Below are 20,643 nucleotides of genomic sequence, written 5' to 3' on the forward strand. Positions count from 1 at the left end.
AGAATTGAAAAGCAGAGACTCTGTAGTGCCTGTAATCAGGCACTACAGATAGGTTGTCTAACCTTAGCTTTTCTTTCCAGCTTTCCGTCTTTTTGCCTTTTTATTCTACTTCCCAGAAATGTCCTCATTTAATCTTCAAATTCTTCTACTGAGTTTTTCAGTTTTTGCTAACACGTTTTTAATTTTAAATGTCTCTGAATTTTCTTTTTTTAAAAATGGAATTGTGAACTTTTTAAGTGGCTATAATATCTTTCTCTCTGATCACATTACTGATAATTTTTAAAAAAATTATTTTTCTTCTTGTTGCATACCTGCTTTCCAGCAAGATCCTTTCCCCCTCTTTTGATTTCTGTCCTTAGGGTTAGGGGATTTCTTTAGATGTCTGTAGTCTTTTGCTGTCTGCCTGTATGGATCCAAAGTGCTTAACATGTGAGCTGGGCTGGTCTACCCTGAACTTCTCAGTCGATCTGGCTGGCCTGTTGGTTGAGAAATCCTGATGTCAGCATCTTTAGGTCTTTACTCTTGGACTGGTCAGTTTCCACAGAGGAGACTCTTTCAGGCTCCTCCCTGAAGGATTGAGGGCTGGCTGCCAGCATTTTAGGAGCTTACTGAGACTAGAGGGATAGAGGAGGACGGCGATCGGACATCTGAGTGCACAGCGTACATGTTTCCATGTAATCCCTGTTCTTGGTGTGTGCTGCTGTCTTTACCGATGTCTTGGCATCCTCTTGGCCAGACAGCCAGAGAGCGTCTGTTTCTCCTCTCCAGAAAATAGGACTTCAGACTTCTGCCCAGGTGGGAGGAGAGGCCACATGTCCAAAAGTTCATTCAGTCATTCTTATTTCAGTTCCTCTTTATTCCCACTTCTAAAGGTGCCTATCAATTCCTGAGGCTTTTGAGGATTCTTCAGGGCAGATTTGGTTGGTTCTTAACTTCCTCTACTGTTGGCTTGGGATTCAGCATTTTCAGGGCTGCTAAGTCACCCTTCTTCCTTCCACTCTCCAAAGTCATGTTGCTCCTGTTGCCTATTCTATCCCCCCCCTGCCCCACCCTTCCGGCCCAACCTTGTGCATTTATGCCTTAAAAAAAATCCCTTTACTGTGCTTTTGGTGGGGTTGCAGGAGGGAGCAAAATTGTGTGCATGTATTTAATCTACTTACTCCCTCTTCAGTGTGCACTGCCTTGATTTCTTCCACTGACACTGCCCAAGCTAAGCTCCCAGTGACCTCTGACTTTTAAAGTTAATGTACCTTTTTTCTGAGTTTTCATCTTACAGTGCCAGCATTTGACAGAGCTGACCATTCCTTTCTTGAAATATATCTAATCTTCCCTTCTTTAGAACCATGAAGAAACCTCACTTTATTGTGAAATAGCTTACATACCATAACATTCACTTTTTAAAGAATTTTTAGTATAATCACAAGGTAGTGCAACCATCACCTCTAATTGTTCAGTTGCTAAGTCGTGTCTGACTGTTTGCAACCCCATGGACTGTAGCACACCAGGATCCTCTGTCTTCCACTGTCTCCCAGAGTTTGCCCAGATTCATGTGTGTTGAGTTGGTAATGCCATCTAACCATCTCACGGGCTTCCCTGTAGCTCAGTGGTAAAGAACCTGCCTGCCAATGCAGGAGACACAGGTTCGATCCCTGGGTTGGGAAGATCTCCTGGAGAAGGAAATGGCAACCCATTCCAGTATTCTTGCCTGGGGAATCCCATGGACAGAGGAGCTTTAGGGGAGAGGTGGGGAGGGCTACAGTCCGTGGGGTTGCAAAAGAGTTGGACATGACTTAGTGACTAAAGAACATCAGTAATAACAGACTTAAACACAATTATATCAATAATTATACTAATGAAAAGGGACTACTATCTAATTCCAGAGCATTTTTATCATCCCCCAAAGAAGCCTGTAGTCATGAGCAGTCACTCCCGTCCCTCACTCTCTCAGCTCCTGGTAATCACTAATCTACTTTCTGTTTTTATGGATTTGCCTATTCTGGACATTTCATATAAATGGAATCATATAATATATGGTCTTTCATGCCTGGCTTCTTTCACTTAGCATAATGTAAAACTGCTATTTGCTGGTTAAAACCATCTCCTCTACCTGACCTCATCCTGGCCAGTGCTGCAGGCCTCTGCATTAGAGTCCCTTCCCTTCTCCTTCACTGCCCTTTAGGTTATCTCAGCTGCTCCCCTAACTGAGAATACCACACACGCCAATGGCTCCCAAAGCATCTGTCTCACCTTGACCTCGTCTCCAAGTCCAGACTCATACAGCCACTCGCTGACTTGGTGTCTTTACCTAGATGCTAACAGGTGCCCCAAACTGATTGTGTCTAAAGCAGAATCCAGTTTTCATCCTGAGCCAAATTCAATTCTCCTCTAGTTGAAATAATTTCAAAAAATGATACTATCATCTTTCAGTTGTTCAAGTGAAAAACTTCGTATCATATAGTGTGTAAGTGTATGTTTATGGATGTGATTATTTGTTTTGGTTCTGAGTCTCTCACTAGTCTGTGAGTTCCATGAAGGCAGGAACAGTGCCTATTTGGTTCACCATTATATACCCAGGACTTAGCACAGTGCCCAGCATGTAACAGGTGAACAATAAATATTTGTTGAAAGAATGAATTGAAAAATGACTACAAAAAAGAATAAGACATAATTCTTGCTCTCAAGTTGTCTAGAATTTTATTAGAGATATCAGATGTCCATGTGTATGATAAAGACTACTTTAAAAAGTACCAAATTAAGTGTCAAAGTAAGTAGTAATAATTTAGGAGTTTAGAAGCAGGATGATTAGGGGAAACAGTGGGGATGGCTCAGTTTTAGACAGGTGACGATGAGCATGAGCATAGTAGCAAGCAAAGGCCTGGAGTGGAACTTGAGTTGTTTAGGGGATGGTGGGAAGACCACTGCAGCTTCAGAAACCATTTCAGAAAACAAGCCCTTCACTTTAGATCTTGTGATGAATGGACTTATCGGTAGGTAGAGTACACAGCAGTACTGCAGCAAACTGGAAGAGCCCTTTCACACTGACAGGTAACCTAAGGAATAAGGCATTTCATAATCAGTCTTTTATTTGGGCATCAGTATAGACAATTTTATTAAATGCAAACTTTTGGCATACAAATAATCAGAAAAATTTAAACAATGTGATTTTGAAAATTTTTCTCTGCAGTTGAAGAGCTCACTCATTATGCTTCAGAGAACCTTTGATCTACTAAGTAAGAACAAGACTGGCATGACTATCCAAAGCTAGTGATCTTAAGGACCAAAACTGTAGAGATATGTGGAACCAAAAGACAGCATTTTGAAGAAAACCAGAAGATGAAGGATTTGAATGGTCATAGGAACATTTCAATATTTTCTCATTATTCATACTTCTAATATGAACATTCTTTTTAATAACATTTATTGGAGAATTAGCCTCTGACGGCCTTAAGAATCCATCCTTTCATTTCTTATACATAATTCTAAGCTGTGAATTTCTCCAGTGAAGCGTGAAATATTTTGTGGATTTGAAGTTCTGTGACACAAAAAGAACTGAGTGGTATGGCCTCATTTTCACAGTGAGGTTTGAAGTTTGATGCTCTAAGTTTATCTGTTAGCACAGAATTAGTATGCATCCATTAGGCTGTTTTCACAGGTAAACATTAAAGAAGATAAAGAAGACAACAGAAGAAACCTCTAAATTATTATTATCTTTGAAGGATCAGTTTTCAGGCATATATTATAACATAGCTTTGTGTACTGTAAATATTACAGTGTCTTCATTTATTTAGCAAGTAAATTCAATAGTTGAACCTTTTGAATCTGCATGTTGATGATTATCTGAAAGATTTTTCAGCCATGTCATGTATGAAGGAAATAGGTGTTTCTTCAGGTGGCTGTCAGGGGTGCAATTAATTATCTTGCCTCTTCATACATCAAATGGCAGAAGAGTCCACTTCAGAAAAGGAAGCATGTAGGATAGCAACCCTCAAAATGAAGAACTGTGCTCTGAGTTTTAAAAAGATTCTGTTAAAACCTGGGCGTTTTAGTGTCAGAGCAAATGCATACTTGAACTAAGCTTGGCTTCAGCTTAGCAAACTTTTATGATGGAAATGAGCCATCTGGATGAAAATAATTTGTGGATTATTTTTCAGTAGCCACGTATGGCTTTATTTACTCATTCATGTGTGGCTATGGTCAGTTGTAAGCCAGACACAAACTTTAACTCTTTAATGAAGACTTTGGGGGGCATTATCTCCCTATACAAGTGCACTGACAAGTTGTAAATCAGACACGAGCTTTGGCTCTTTCAAAGCTGTCAGGCATAGGTGTCTTAATACAAGTTATGTCTCTGGAACAAGGGAGGGACATTGCAGAATAATTTGTATATATTCTTACTGTTTGAATAACAATTGCCTTTAAATGTTTTTTTGCCCAGAGTCATCCAAGCCGCATGGGATTGTTAAAGTCATTTTTGCGATGCTCACAGAGAAAGAAAAGTATTGACTGGATTAGAGGAGAATCAGGTTTCTCTGGGTGAATCCCAACTAACCTACCTACCAGTGTACCTACCTGGAGGTTTTTTGATAAGGATTTATGAGGTGTCTGACTGTGAGCAAGAATGACTGGATTGTCACTCTAAAACTTGTTCTCTGTTAAGTTCACAAAAATGGTCAATGAGAGGCTGAATATTTTTGTGATGTTTCCTCAAAACTTGTACTTCATAAAATACCTCAAAAGAAAGTTACCAAAGTTGCTTCATAAATTATGACTAAATATGTATGCAGAATTCAATTAACTGTATTTGAGCCTGTAAATTGAGTATCAATAAAATCCAAAATGTCTAAGTTGTTTTTTCTTTTTCTGTCAAACCCTCCCCAAACTAGAAACCCTGTTTCAGTAAAAACATATACATGGGCCGACACGCTGTAAAAAAAATTTGTGCAAAATTAAAACCCAAAGAGCACTCTCATCCTAGGGCAGTTTTTATTTCTAATATGCAGCCTGCTGGTCTAATGCAGACTGCTTGCCGGAAATCATGAAAATGAACAAGTTGGATAATTAACAGATCAAGGACAGGGATGGGCCTTTAAGAGAAGGTTAGCGAATTTGGGGGCGGTACGTCGGTAACAATTCGCGGTGGAGAGCTCCACCAACGCCTGTTGCTGTAGTCTCAGTGAGACTGGCCGAGCCACGGCTCTCCTGTACTTCGGAAACCCTCCGGGCCCCGGGCTTTCCCGTATTTCCGCCTCCGCGCCTTCCCCGACCGGAGACTCCCGCGGCTGCCCCGCCCGCAGGCGCCCGCGGGGCCGGGCGGGGTCGGAGCGGCCGCCTCGGCGGCGGGGCGGCGGGGCGGCGCCAGCCCGGGGTCCGAGCGCCGGGACCGGCTCCGGGCGCCCGAGCGGGGCTCCTCGGCTCCCCCGCGGGCCGGGGAGGGGCCGCGCTGGGGCGGGGGCGCCTCCGCACGTGCGGGCGGGCGGGGATCCCCGGCGCGGGGGCGGGGCACCCGGAAGCTCGCGGACCTGCGGCGCTGAAGCCCGCCGGCCCGGGGGCGGCGGGGACGCCGCGGGGAGGCGGGAGCACCGCCCGGGCGGCGGCCGGCTGTGGTCACAGGTGGGCGGCAGCGGAGAGCGGAGCCGGGGTCCCCGAGACGCCAGTCATCGCGCCCGGAGCCCCGCGGAGCAGAGATCCCGGAGCCGCGCCCGCGCCCCGGGAGAAGCCGACCCTGCTCCGCTCCGCCTCGGCCTCTTTGGCTGCAGCCGCACCTCGGCTCCAGAGCGCAGGTAACTTCCCTCCCAAGGTCATTCTTCGGGCTGGGCGGCGCGGCGTTCTCGGTCCGCCCACCTTCTTGCGATTGACGGGGGCGGCAGAGGCGCGCCCAGCTTGCAGAGGAGAAGCGGGACTGGACGGCGACCCCGAGCGATGCCCGAGCTCCCGGGTCGTCGGCCCCAGCGCGTAGACGCTTTGTTTCCGTCCGCAGCCCCGAGGGTGTTTCCATCCGCACCCAGGCTTCGGGCGGGGACAGCTCGGTTCTCCCAAGTCCGCACCCGCAGGTGAGCGCAGCCACCCGCGCCCCGGCTGTCCCGGGCCGCGTAGTCGGCTGTCGTCATGGGAACCGCTGGTGCCCGGACGGCGCCGGTCCTGGATGGGGTACGTGGCATTGAAGGCAGCTCGGAAGCGGCTAGAGCCCTGGAGCTCTGCGTCTGGCCAAGGACAGCCAGAAAATCCTGATGAAAAGGGGACCACCTCCCCCTCTTTCTCATTTTGTAATTCTCAGGCGTTGGTGGTTAATCAGAGATAGACGTGGATGTGTTTACGAGATGTGAGTTGTATTCGTTCCACTTTTCTTTCTGAAGGCTTCCTGTGACTCGTAGTGACAGGTGGAAATCACGACCCAGAAGGGCACTATGAAGCCAGTGAAGAAAACCAAAGCGGAAGAACCTGAATTGGAGCCCCTGTGCTGCTGCGAGTACATAGATCGAAATGGGGAAAAGAACCACGTGGCTGCTTGTTTGTGTGATTGCCAAGATCTGGACGAAGGGTGTGATAGGTAAGCACTGTGTGTTTCTTGATACTGACCCCAGCGGCCCTTTTGAGAACTGCCATGTATACTTGGAGCTTAGCCGTCCAGAACACTAGAATTTGCTCTTCATTCTGTTTCTACTTATCTCCAATTGAAAGTTGTCTTCTGTGTCAAGTGTGAGGGCTTGATAAAGATGAATTATTACTCAGTAGTGCACAACTGTCTGTTCAGCCCAGTTTATTAGGAATTATTATTTCTCATTTAAAGGGAGAAGATGATGGAGAGAACAGGCAGATAATGAAATAGTAGACAAGTTAAACTGTATAAAAAAATAAAATTCAGGCCAGTACTATCTGTAAGTTTAAAATGAACACGTTAGTACCAGGAAGTTCCTACATTCTCCATGGTCTCAGCATTCAGAGACTGACACCTTGGGACTGGCTTTTTCTTGGCCACAAAGGGCCTTGAGGGTTGAAAAATCGGTCTCACCTTTCTTTCTGGGGAGGCCAGCGAGCCAGAGGCATGATCCTACCCTGGATAGGTTGTTTTCAGCAGCAGCACTGTCCTGATTGATGCTGTTACATTTGGCTTTTATTTTCACCATTAACCCAAGTGATGAAAATTAGCTATCCAAAGAGCCAATTTCTAACATCACTGAAAAAATTTTGTACCAAATAGTAATAACTGGTCTTTATCCATTTTCTAAGTAATTATATATTTAAAAACTGTTATCACATGGAAAGCAAAGTGTGGGGAGGATAAGGATGGTGGAGACTTGCTTTTCCCATTGGTAGTTACTTCTGGTTAAAAAAAAAGGTCATTGAAATGGTAAATTGCTGACTTACATCTTGGTGCGTTAATCTTCCCATGAGAAGCATTCCTGGGGACTACTGTAGTCTAGTATTCCATAGCCCCTTTATAATTCTTCCCTGACAGTGTGTATAATGTCTTATTGCTGCTGTTTAGTGCTAAGTTGTGTCCAGCTCTTTTGCAATCCCATGGACTGTAGTCTGCCAGGCTCCTCTGTCTATGGGATTTCCCAGGCAAGAATACTGGAGTAGGTTATCATTTCCTTTTCCAGGGGATCTTTCTGATCTAGGGGTCAAACCCACGTCTCGTGCATTGCAGGTGGATTCTTTACCACTGAGCCACCTGAAAGGCCCTACATAATCTCTTACAGGTGCCTTTAAGTATAGGTTCTTTAGTGTCAGTCACTCAGTCGTGCCTGACTCTTTGCGACCCGATGGACTGCAGCCTACCAGGCTCCTGGGTCCATGAGATTTTCCAGGCACAGATACTGGAGTGGGTTGCCATTTCCTGCTCCAGGGGATCTTCCTTTAGACCTAGGTAAAATCCATCCTGAGAAAATGGAGCACTTTGGACTAATGAATGGGGAAATGATGTCTTTTCCATAATCTGCATCACTCAAAACCACTGCTTTTCCATTAGCCTTCTAACTCTTACTCCCTCCCAACCCTTGAGACCTGAGCTGCCCCTGAGTTCTCTTCTCTCCATACCCTTCTCTGGAGATGAGCTCCCAGCATTTCCATAAACCTGCTGCTCTGTATGCCTCCCGTATAATTAGTTCCCTTTCATTTCCAGGTCTAGCCCTATTCTTTAAAATTCTAAATTTCTAAAATTGATGTTATCCTTCCTTCAACTGTTCCTTTCCATAATAGCCTAAGTATGCAAAAAAGTCAACAATACCACCTGTCCACCAGGCTCCATCATTTGAGTCATACTAGTGTGATCTCTTTTCTCAGCTATTTGTAAGACAACCATTTTGCCTTTTTGCATTTCTTTTTCTTGATCACCGCCTCCTGTACATGAACCTCCATCCATAGTTCTTCAGGTACTCTTGTCTATCAGATCTAATCCCTTGAATCTGTTTGTCACTTCCACTGTATAATTGTAAGGGATTTTATTTAGGTCATACCTGGATGGTCTAGTGGTTTTCCCTACTTTCTTCGGTTTAAGTCTGAATTTTGTATAAGGAGATCTCTTCAAGAAAGTTAGAGATATCAAGGGAACATTTATGCAAAGTTGGGCACAATAAAGGACAGAAATGGTATGGACCTGACAGAAGCAGAAGATATTAAGAGGTGGCAATAATTCGCGGAATAACTATATAAAAAGGTCTTCATGACCCAGATAATCACGATGGTATAATCACTCACCTAGAGCCAGACATCCTGGAATGTGAACCCAAGTGGGCCTTACGAAGCATCACTGGGAACAAAGCTAGTGGAGGTGATGGAATTCCAGTTGAACTATTTCAAATCCTAAAAGATGATGCTGTGAAAGTGCTGCACTCAATATGCCAGCAAATTTGGAAAACTTAGCAGTGGCCACAGGACTGGAAAAGGTCAGTTTTCATTCCAATCTCAAAGAAAGGCAATGCCAAAGGATGCTCAAACTACCTCACAATTGCACTCATTTCACACTCTAGCAAAGTAATGCTCAAAATTCTTCAAGCCACGTTTCAACAGTACATGAACCGTAAACTTCCAGATGTTCAAGCTAGATTTAGAAAAGGCAGAGGAACCAGAGATTAAATTGCCAACATCCATTGGATCATAGGAAAAGCAAGAAAGTTCCATAAAAACATCTACTTCTGCTGTATTGACTACACCTTTGACTGTGTGGATCATTACAGACTGTGGAAAATTCTTAAAGAGATGGGAATATCAGACCACCTGACCTGCCTCCTGAGAAATCTATATGCAGGTCAAGAAGCAACAGTTAGAACTGGACATGGAACAACAGACTGGTTCCAAATTGGGCAAGGAGTACGTACATCAAGCCTGTATATTGTCACCGTGTTTATTTAATTTATATGCAGAGTACATCATGTGAAATGCTGGGCTGGATGAAGCACAAGCTGGAATCAGGATTGCTGGGAGAAATACTAATAACCTGAGATATGCAGATGACACCACCCTTATGGCAGAAAGTGAAGAAGAACTAAAGAGCCTCTTGATGAAAGTGAAAGAAGAGAGGGAAAAAGTTGGCTTAAAACTCAACATTCAGAAAACTAAGATCATGACATCCGGTCATGATCACTTCATGGCAGATAGATGGGAAAACAATGGAAGCAGAGAGACTTTATTTTTGGGGGCTTCAAAATCACTGCAGATGGTGACTGCAGCCGTGAGATTAAAAGACACTTGCTCCTAGGAAGAAAACCTATGACCAACCTAGACAGCATATTAAAAAGCAGAGACATTATTTTGCCGACAAAGGTCTGTCTAGTCAAAGCTTTTTTTCTCCAGTAGTCATGTATGGATGTGAGAGGTGGACTATAAAGAAAGATGAATGCCAAACAATTGTTGCTTTTGAACTGTGGTGGAGAAGACTCTTGAGAGTTCCTTGGACTACAAGGACATCAAACCAGTCTATCCTAAAGGAAATGAGTCCTGAATATTCATTGGAAGGACTGATGCTGAAGCTGAAACTTCAATACTTTGGCCACCTGATGCGAAGAACTGGAAGAGACCCTGATGCTGGGAAAGATTGAAGGCAGGAGGAGAAGGGGATGACGGAGGATGAGATGGATGGATGGCATCACCGGCTTGATGGACATGAGTTTGAGCAAGCTCTAGGAATTGGTGATGGACAGGGAAGCCTGGCATACTGCAGTCCATGGGGTCGCCAAGAGTCAGACACGACTGAGGGACTGAACTGAACTGCGTGTGATCTCTACTCTTCCTGATGCCACCCCCTGCCCTCCCGAACTGGTTTACTCTCCAGGCCCAGGATGGGTTTTGTGCTGGGAAAAAACGCCACGGAACGCCTCCTTGCCTTCCTCCCCCTGCCAGATGAATACTAGCTAGCATCAAATTCCAGCACAGATTCCCTGTTCCCACAAAGACCCCTGTGATGACCACCCAGAAATGTGTCTTCTCTTCTGAGCGTACCTTACAGTGTTTGGCCTGTATAGTTCATTGGGCGATTTTATTTTTTGTCACTTACCTAATAATATTTCTTGAATTCCTATGTTGTCTTTACAACTAGATTGTGAATGATTTTTTTGAGATTTTTATGTCTTGACACCTACCCAAGTCTGAACAGTACTTCGGTGGGATATGTGTGCATTCCCGTGTATTTGTTCCAAGTAGAAATAGTTCTGTTAAACATTTTCTCATTTGAATTTAAAAATTATACATGAATCTGTAAACCTCTTGTTTAATAGTAAGGAAGTTAAATCCTTGGCCTTTGGCATCTTTTATCATTTACCTTGCTGTTTGGCCTGCAGTGTGGGGTGGTTTTTAATTCAACAAACACGTACCATGTGCCTTCTCTGTGCTCTTTCTGAATAGATGGATCACGTGTAAGTCCGTGCAGCCTGAGACCTGTGAAAAGATCATGGACACGATCTCAGACCGCCTCCGGATTCCTTGGCTTAGGGGAGCCAAGAAAGTTAACATTAGCATCCTTCCCCCACTGTTCCTGCTGCCTGTCTTCCTCCGCGTGGCCTCCTGGCATTTCCTCCTGGGGGCGGTGGTTTTGACCTCCCTCCCCGTGCTGGCCCTGTGGTACTACTACCTCACTCACAGAAGGAAAGAACAGACTCTGTTTTTCCTGAGCCTCGGACTGTTCTCTCTGGGCTACATGTACTACGTGTTCCTGCAGGAAGTGGTCCCCAAGGGGCGTGTGGGGCCCGCTCGGCTGGCTCTTCTTACCTGCGGGTTGTTGCTCATCCTCTTCGCCTTGTACAGAGCCAAGAAGAATCCAGGCTACCTCAGAAACCCAGCGCACAATGACGGGGCTCTCGGTGGCAGCCAGGTCGAGTGCCTGAACAGAAAGGGGCCCGAGAAGACCAAGGCGTTCCCCAGCGCAGATCTGTCGGGCGGTCTCAACAACCGCGCACCCAAGGATGAGACCAAGGACTCCCCGAGGACGGCGGCCGGAAGCCCGGCCAAAGGGAAGGAGGACTGGTGCGCCACGTGCCAGCTGGTGCGGCCAGCCCGGGCGTGGCACTGCCGGATCTGCGGCATCTGTGTGAGGAGGATGGATCATCACTGTGTCTGGTATGTTGGAAAGACCTGGGGGCGTGCGGAGTCTGCCTAAGTTCACGTGAGACTCTCGCCGGGTGTGCTTTTCCTTTGCGCCATCCTCATTTCTCTCCTTCCCAGCTTTACACCTTGTGGATATTTGTGGGCTCTATATGATGTTGCCACTTAGTCATCAGTTTTTCGAGCTTCACAAATTTAGTTCTTTTCAGTCATTTCCTGAAGGTTTTTTTTTTTTTTTTTTGGGCTTTCTCTTCTTAGCTGCCCCTCATTTTCTCCTTTCTAAGAGAGAGGTATCTAGGTTGAGTGACATTTTAAAAAAAGAATGTATTAGAAGTAGTATAGGTGCGTCTCCCTCACAGAGCTTAGGAACATGTTCCTGTGCCTCTAGGCGACTCCTATCCTCTGACCGTGAATTCTTCCATCATTTAGATGCACCGGTGATTTCTAGTCTGCATTCTTGACTTAAGGCCTTGCCAGATAATTCCCTATTTGGACACTTGTGCAGAAGTGGGCTTTTTTGGGGGCACTTCTCTGCTGCCCAGTGACAAATGAGGACACCTGAGGCCCATAAGATGTGAAGTGTGACTTTTAAGAAAATGTTGCGGCTTCACTGACTAAGGCGTAAAAGGGGTGTGATTCATTCAGATAGGAATGTTCTAAGTAACTTGTTCGCAACTTTCTCGCTCCTGAGGCAGTCACAGTCAGTGAATCACTCTTTTTACGCCTAGGATTCTGATCATGTTCCACTGTCCCACTTAGAAGGGGATGTGGAAAAGGGTGAGGGTGCTGACCGCCCGGACGGCACAGAAGCAGACCTTGAGTTCAAGGCTTGTGAACAGGGACAGCTGTTTTTCTGGGGCTTTGGGCTTTAGGAGTAAACAGGTATTTTCATTTTTAGGTTTTCCTCTTCTCTGTCTTCATCATTTATTCTCATGCATGCCTGCGTATGTGCGTGCAGGGTGGTGGTGGTCCATTTGCAAGCGCTGGTTTGCAGAGGGCCTGACAGCCTCGCTTCTGAAATCTCTGCCCACTGGATTATCCTGATGTCCCCGTCAACATGTCCTGCAAACGGCCATGACATGGAACTCTGTACGTGACAAGTAGTCTGCATACTGTTGAGCTGTTCTCCAACCCCACACTGCGTTTCTAACCTCCTGGGATCTTTTATTAATATATGTATTTAATAGGGATTTTTTTCCCCTCACTGTGTAATACTTCTGATTTAGCATTTTTAAGTTTGTATAACTCTGATACCATCTTATCCTTATGGCAGTGATGACAGTGATGACCCTTAACACTGGGTAACAGACCTCACTTACTAATATCTAGAAAAATTTGTTAGCTATGTTTTACTTTTCACATACTCTTGTCCTTAAACTAATGAGATGATTTCACTTTGCAAAGATTAGAGAATGTAAGAGTACATCTCTCAGCAGACAATATTTTAATAAAAGTGAAAAGCAAGAGAACATTTTTTTAAAAAATAACTGAAATGCATACTATCCCTGTATTAAATGCTTTCTTGTTTATTGAGTTACATAGAGAACTTTTAAAGACATGTTTGCTTTCTTCCCCCTTGTGCTGTTTTGAGGATAAATAGCTGTGTCGGAGAATCAAACCATCAAGCATTTATACTTGCCCTTTTGGTCTTCCTGCTCACCTCGGTGTACGGGATAACGCTGACCTTGGACACCATCTGTACAGACAGAAGTGTCTTCACAGCTCTCTTCTATTGCCCTGGAGTTTATGCAAATTACAGGTGAGATCCCCATAAGGGGGCCCCGGAAGAGGGAGTGGATTTACAGTCAGCATAAGGGGCTGTGATCTGCGGCTGGGTGAGGAGTTCTCACACAAAACACGGGGCAGGTTCTAGGGATGCTGGGTAGCCCCAGAATTGCTAGTACACAGCTGTGCAGTGGATATGTGCATTTTTCTTGGGTGATGTCAGAAGGAGCGCTGACCTTAAAAGTGAGAAACTAGTGCTCTCCAGGTAAGACCAGGCTTACTCAGGGACTTCAGGTGACCACTGGCATGCCAAAGGTAGCGACAATGAAACGGAAATAACTCTCAGTCTCTGGGGATGAGTATCACGGGACGTTTCACTTCATTGCTGCTTTCTGGTGCTCTGTAGCCCAGTCTTAATTTATTGCTTCTGACCCTTTTCTGAAATGCTTGCAATCTGTGTAACCTTTCTTTTCTATTTAACCTCCATTGATTTTTTTTTTTCTGCTCTACTTTTTTTTTTTTTTAAATCACCACTCATGATCACTGTAGTATCTAGGTCAAAATTTTCTTCAGCGTTTTTAGGTTGGGGCCCATTTATATAGTGTGAGGATTGCCATGTTTTAACAGAAGCTGGAATTTTTTTAACTTTGGCCTAGCCCCCCCACCCGCCTCACACAAAACTCTGCTTTAGGACATTTATCAGAAGCCACTAAGAATAGTAGTTAGTAAAGAATTTAACAACCTATGAAGACTCTCAACATAAAGAAGAAAGGACACTCTTAACCCAAGGAGGGCCCATCTATTCTAAAGCCCATGAGTGTCTAGGTCTGTAAAAGCAAGGAGCAGAGCTGTCCATGGACGAGTACAGACAAGCGCCTGAGCGGACAAAGCAGAGAGTGTCTTGAAAACAAAGAGTGAGAAGAAAGCAAAGGACCTTCAGGGTCCTTGTATGTTAGTCACCATGAGTTTTCTAGGCCATCTGTGGGCCTCATAAAGGAAATGAGGAACATAGTCCAGCTACTCTGTTCTCAGTGCTGTGGACCAACGGTTCGTGTCTCCTCCCCGGGTCTTATTTTTCCTCATCTCTGTAGTGCTTTAATCATCCCTGAGGTCCCTTTCAGCTTAACAGTGAAGATTCTGAACCAGTTTCCAGCTAACTCATTTGCAAATGTTGACCGAAAATAACCGGTTGGCAGACATCAGATGAGCTGGAAGTGGCTTTCTTGCCGCATGGGGTCTTGTTTGGTTTGAGGCAGTGGGGTTTGCAGTGTGGTCGTGCTCCTGATGCTCCTGCAGAGCCGACAAGGAAAGGGCTGCCTGTGCGGGGAGCTGTCCTCTGACTTGCGCTCAGCGACCTAAGAGGACGGAGGTGGGTAACCTTTGCATTGCTCCTGGGTTCCCTCCCACGGTTCGTTGAGGGACATTTTCGGCAATCTCATGGCGCCTTTATTTTCTTCTATTAAGAACAATTTAGGAATTATTCATTCAGCAAACAGATTTTGAATGGTGGTGTGTCAGGTATTGTGTTGGTTGTATGGGAGCTGCAAAACACACAAAACAGTCTTTGCTGTTCCCGTTTCACACCCTAGAAAAGGGGGCACCAGTAATGATAAAATAGGACATCTTAATAGTCACAAATGAAGCAGGTTATTGGCATTCCGAGGATGGGAAAGATGGGGTAATCAGGGACGGTGCCAGAGTCCTTGGGAGTAAGTGCTGTGTGTGTAAAATGTCACCGTGGGGACGGCTTCCTCACCGTGAAGCGTCGGCTGTCCTGACCCGCCTTCTCCCGCTCCCAGCTCGGCCCTGTGCTTCACCTGTGTGTGGTACTCTGTGATCATCACGGGGAGCATGGCCTACATCTTCCTGATCCAGCTGATAAACATCAGCTACAACGTGACCGAGAGGGAGGTGCAGCAGGCCCTGCGACAGAAGACCGGGCGCCGGCTGCTCTGCGGGCTCATTGTGGACACAGGCCAGTACAATCGCGGCTTCCTGCGGAACTGGCACCAGTTCTCCACCCTGGGCGCGCACCCCTTCCACCACCCTGCCGAGGACATTGTCTGAAGTGCCTTCCGTACGGCTCCAGGGCTGGCGGGGTGGCTCCTCCCTCTGCTCCTTTGCGTCGGACACTTCGGTACACACAGGATGCTCATGTTTATCCCTTGTTTCCTAAAGGCATTACGGGGCCATGCTCAGGTTTAGGCGCTGGACTGGGAAGAAATGAATTTTTCTGACTTCATAACTTAAAAGAGATTTTTGTATCAGAGAGGTAAAAGTAGAGCCATTCCTTTTCAGTCACCTTACTAACTAAGTCACCATAAGTTACGGATTGCTAATGCACAGATGGATAGAAGCAGTTCCCACCCAAAGAGCCTTGGATTAGGAGAGTTTCTAGTCCCTCTTTCAATTCTGAATAGCCATGCGACCCTCAGTCAAGTCCCTGCGCCGAGTCTCAGGCTCACCTGCCAAGTGGGTACTGATGGCTGCCCTGGCTACCTCACAGAGCGGTTGTTGGGGGGCGGGGGTCCCATGAGGGGTGAGGTATGTAGAAAACATGGAAAAACCACCAGAGAGTCATGAAGTACTATTAGGAGAATCCTAAGACTGGAAAAGATATTTGTAGGTCGGAATATCGAAGCTAATATTATTAGAGTAATCCGTTTTCAGCATTTCAGAGTGAAAAACAGATCCTCAAATACCATGTTGTACAGTTAGGGGAATTTCTTTTTCTGAAGTATTAGATGTGAACGGCTCAAACAGATGACCAGATGGATTTATGCTATCATCTGCTATTGAAAGGACAGTTGATGATTTTAAGCATAATTATTACTAGTGTAACGTACAGTGGTCATGAGTTTAGGTGATGAGTTCTTATATTTACCTTACTTCCTATGTATTTATTCTGTCTGGATTTACTCCAGGTAACTCCAGTAGGCGTCAGTGCTCTTTCCTTCCCAGGTTTCGCCCGGTCCGGGGCTTGCACACTTGTGGCAGTGACTGCACAAGAACAGACACTCCTATGGGAAACGGTTCGCTCTCTTTCTGGGCAGGGTGGCTGGCTATACCAAGGGCTTGACGTTTTTGTTCACGTAATAAGGATACTGCCAGTACCAGCACTAAGCTACAAAACCCAGTCTTTTGGCATTCCCATTGTTCTGGCCTGAGCTCTCTGAGCGGCTGATTGATGTCTTCCTACTTAACTTGGACCTTCTTCTCATTCACCTTTCCCAGGATAAAAGTGTCTCACTGGGAGAGAAGAAACGGTATATGTGGTTTCCACTAATTAATAGATTACTGTTCTTCCCTAGTTTGTTTCTTTAATCATATCTCAAAATGGAAAATGTATAAAGGATTAACTATTTGGCATGGGCCCATTCTGCCATAGAATTAAGATGAGGCAATTGATATCACATGGGGAAAATACCCTCTTGAAATACTTGGTTTTGTACCTGTACTTCTTTGTAGAACCCCGAAGAACTCATGAGTCCTCAGATTCGCCTTGGCTTATAGCTTAACATAGGAAAAATACTGCCAGCCCTTTCAGTCCTTCTGTGTGAGCTGCTGTGGCAAGAGGTTTATAAAGGTCGAGAGGAAATACTGCTACTTCTGCAACTCTGCCTTCTGCAGCTGGCACCACCCCTAGTCCTGCCATTAATCAAGGCTCTCCTCAAGACACACACCACATTTTTATACAAGCTTGTCATTGCTTTCCCCAGAGATGGACTGTTTAATGAATGGTAAGACTCCATATTACATTGATGATGAGCCAAAGAGCAAGTCTGGGGATGTTAGCAGTCTGTGGTTTGTGCAGTAATGCCCCGTCTCTGGCCCAGAATCAGGCATTCATTTGGAATTCATTGCAGCTGATATAACTAATTCCTTTGTGTATGGGTTGGAGGTAAGAGAGGGTAATAATGTCAAGGACAGCACATGTGGCCAGAAATCTCTGATTGTAGTCTCTCGAATCCCAGATTCATAGCCAACTCAGATTGGTTAGCAATTGATAATAATAAAATTCACAGAAATGTTAGGATAGTCCATAATCTTGGCCTCTGGCCAAATCTTTAGCAGCAATGAAAATACAATGTGCTGAAGATGTGTGTGTGCTCAGACGCTTGTTGTGTCCCTTTTGTGACCCCATGACTGTAGCCCCCCAGGCTCCTCTGTCCATGGGATTCTCCTGGCAAGAATACTGGAGTGGGATGCCATTTCCTCCCCCAGGGGATCTTCCCGACCCAGGGATCACACCTGCATCTCTTACATCTCCTGCATTGGCAAGCAGATTCTTTACCACTGGCGCCACCTGGGAAGCCCCCGGCTGAAGATGAGGAGTACTCGAAAGACCAAGCTCATTTGGGAGAATGAGGAATGATCACCGTCTTTATAACAACACCCCCCCCCCCATAGGGTTACCTGGGTGGGCAATTCACTGTTTCCCCTCACTCAGATAAGGACTTTCTTTGCATGTTACCCTGGCTGATTGGAATTAAGGTGCTTGTTTGAAGTTCTTTGAGAACTTCATGATTGGCAGTTTACAGAAGAAAGCACAAACCTTTGCAAAGCTCAGTGGTTTTGTGGAGGTAATAGCCTATTGAAGTATTTGCGCCAAAAGGAGCAGCAGCCAAGGGACTATCTGTGAGCAGTTTCTATAGACTCTGGGACGTCCTTAGCTGTACTCCTGGACTTTCAAGCCTTTTTACCATCTGGAACCATATGAGGGACTTTGTTCTTTTAAAGGACAAGGCCTCTGTGAATGAATGAGCCCTAGAGAAAGGTGGTGGTAACCGTGGGGAACTGCCCAGCAAACCTGAAGCCCACAGTTTCTTGGTTGTAGGAGCAGGCTCGCCCCAATAGAGTGCAGACAAGTGAGTCTCCCCCTCCACCCCCCGTCCTCAGCCTCTGTTACACATACTGGACGTGGAGCTTACTAAATGATCTACTGTGATCCGACCACTTACATTATGGTCATGCCACTGTGTCCTCTTCCTGGGGAAGAGAAAGGGGTCCACTTGGAAGATCAGAGGGAGAAACCATTAAGGATCGGGACTGCATAAAGGGAGAAGATCCTTCAGTACTTAAAAACGTTTCCTGTGCTACCCAAAGAGTACTTTGTGGTTATTGCTGGTCACACCTGAAGCGAGCTGACCATCTGTTGACAATGCCTTTTTGGTAGGTTTCTCTGATGCTGCTGAAGTCAAGCCTTAAGTGTGTTTTGGGGATGCTGGGCTGCTCTTCTCATGTCAGCCACCCGTGTGTGTGTGTTTAGGATCCCATAAATCTTTAACTTTCCATGTAGTGATGGTTTCCTTTGGTGAATGAAGTACTTGTCTTCCACTGTACCATCTGCCTAGCAGAAAGCCTGCTACAGACTTTCTCTTATGCAATAGTCCTTGGTACTTGTAAAATTTTTAGCAAGAAAAAATTTTCTATACTAGAATCTTCCACTGCCAGAAGACACAATGCTGGTAAGGTTCTCTGTAAGAGTGACCATCTGCTTAATAGGCTATTTCCTTTGGGTAGGATGTTAGCTTTTTTATTATAAAACTCAACTTATATAAGCAAAAATATGACATCTTGAAGCACAGTTTTAATCAGGATGTTTAAAAATTAATGTTTTGTGGTTTTGTGAGGTTTAAGATCTGTTTAAACTAGGTAAGTAAGTTTACATGACAACTTCATTTTAGCCGTATTTTGGTATCCTGTATTTTAAAAAGCATTTCCTCAAATAAGAAATGGATAATGGAGACTTTTGCTTGAGGCACCTGTTTGGAAAATGGTTTTCTCATCAGCAGCTTGACAAGTGTGCCATTTTGTATTAAACATTACAAAGGTGATGCAGGTGGTGAATGAGAATTAAGCTTCACTTAATGCTGAAGAAAATTCAGTATGTTCTTGTGGATGTTTGTTGTGACTAATACAGACTTTTTGCAAAATCAGCTATATTTAATCCTGTTTCTAATGGAGAATTATTCCCACTTCAGTTAGCTTTTGTGCCATCAGCAGCAGGTCAAAAAATGGTTGAACAGAGACCTTCTTTAGGGGTTGTGACTATTTCCGTCGGGCCTGTGACTTGTCACTACTCTAACCTTCCCGATGGCATCTTTTACTTCTAGAAAAATCATACTTTTAAGAGCAAAGCTTTAAAACCACAGCTAGTCTATTCTAGTTATGGATGCAACTAAAATCTGCTGTTTCTTCAGACGGTGCCACTAACAAGATGCTGTGTTACAGAACTCACAAACTCACCCTGTTGTGATCCTATAGTCTGCGTGATTTTGACAGTTTGAGTTGTTAGGGCTTCTGAGCTTTTTCATTTGATTACATTTCTGGGTCTGATGTTAGACTAGAGGAAGCCCAGGAAAATTTATTTAATATTATATTTCATATTTAATGTAACTAACTCAGCAACATTAGAGGGGATTTCTGAAGCCAACTCTGGAGGCTGTGGGCTAAACGTTTTGCACTGTTTTTATACTTGTGTTCATATCCTCTTATCACCTCAGACACAAGGCCTTTTAAATGGAGATTTAAAAAAATGACTGCCATTCATGTAAAATAATGTACTATGACAAAGTTGTTTAAATGGAAAATAAAGTGCTTTCTTTAAGGAAAAGAGTTGATGCTTCTTGGTTTGTCTCCTGAACGCTTGAGCTTTAAGAAAAACCTGCATAAGAGCTGGGCTGCCTCTCTGGCTACCTGGCCCTCCCCATGCTGTGGACAGAAACTGCCCCCAGCCCTCAACTGTTCTTTTCCTTGTGGTTACTTTTACAGTTGTGTAGGCTGGGGATTGGAGAAGGAAATGGCAGCCCACTCCAGTGTTCTTGCCTGGAGAATCCCAGGGACGGGGGAGCCTGGTGGGCTGCCGTCTGTGGGGTTGCAAAGAGTCGGACACGACTGAAGCGACTTAGCAGCAGCAGCAGCAGCAGCAGGCTGGGGATGCTGCTTACTTGGGCATTTTACTAGCAACAATGTTTCATTTGTTTTTGGCTGGGCAGCATGTGCAAATTTAGTCCCCCAGGGATCATACTTGCCTCCCTATCCCCCCTCCACTGGAGCTTGGAGTCTTAACCACTGGACTGCCAAGAAAGTCCAGCAATAGCATTTTAAATCGTATCTTTTTTTTTAATTGGAGGCTGACTACTTTACTTTGGCCACCTTTTGGCCTTTGGCCACCTGATGCAGTGAGCTGACTCATTTGAAAAGACCCTGATGCTGGGAAAGATTGAGAGCCAGAGGACAAGGGGACGACAGAGGAGATGGTTGGATGGCATCACCGACACAATGGACATGGGTTTGGGTGGACTCCGGGAGTTGGTGATGGACAGGGAGACCTGGAGTGCTGCGGTTCATGGGGTTGCAAAGAGTTGGACATGACTGAGC

General features: G+C 45.2%; 2 protein-coding genes across 21 annotated transcripts in view; both read left to right on the top strand.

Annotated features, from left to right (window-relative positions):
• The window catches only part of GRAMD1C (GRAM domain containing 1C), a 110,882-nt gene extending 106,038 nt beyond the window's left edge, over positions 1 to 4,844 (top strand). For 13 of the 15 annotated variants that reach the window (XM_055427931.2, XM_055427974.2, XM_055428046.2 and 10 more), the window contains one exon: positions 4,436 to 4,844. In XM_055427931.2, the coding sequence (XP_055283906.1) occupies positions 4,436 to 4,537 (102 nt within the window). In that variant the 3' untranslated portion in view covers positions 4,538 to 4,844. Of the gene's footprint in view, positions 1 to 3,184 lie in introns of all 15 variants that reach the window. The other 2 variants (XM_055428119.2, XM_088837105.1) reach the window with 1 other exon arrangement.
• An 803-nt stretch (positions 4,845 to 5,647) lies between these two features.
• Positions 5,648 to 20,643, top strand: part of ZDHHC23 (zDHHC palmitoyltransferase 23) — a 33,103-nt gene continuing 18,107 nt past the window's right edge. The window contains exons 1-5 of one of the 6 annotated variants that reach the window (XM_088837115.1): positions 5,648 to 5,780; positions 6,354 to 6,547; positions 10,840 to 11,550; positions 13,136 to 13,294; positions 15,060 to 20,213. In XM_088837115.1, coding sequence (XP_088693241.1) covers positions 6,405 to 6,547; positions 10,840 to 11,550; positions 13,136 to 13,294; positions 15,060 to 15,327 — 1,281 coding nt within the window. In that variant the 5' untranslated portion in view covers positions 5,648 to 5,780; positions 6,354 to 6,404 and the 3' untranslated portion in view covers positions 15,328 to 20,213. Of the gene's footprint in view, positions 5,781 to 5,824; positions 6,051 to 6,353; positions 6,548 to 10,839; positions 11,551 to 13,126; positions 13,295 to 15,059; positions 20,215 to 20,643 lie in introns of those variants that run through there. The other 5 variants (XM_055428320.2, XM_055428386.2, XM_055428242.2 and 2 more) reach the window with 5 other exon arrangements.

This window comes from Moschus berezovskii, chromosome 1 (genome assembly GCF_049115385.1).
Source record: "Moschus berezovskii isolate FMDL1 chromosome 1, NW_MosBer_1.0, whole genome shotgun sequence".
Classification (NCBI taxonomy): domain Eukaryota; kingdom Metazoa; phylum Chordata; class Mammalia; order Artiodactyla; family Moschidae; genus Moschus; species Moschus berezovskii.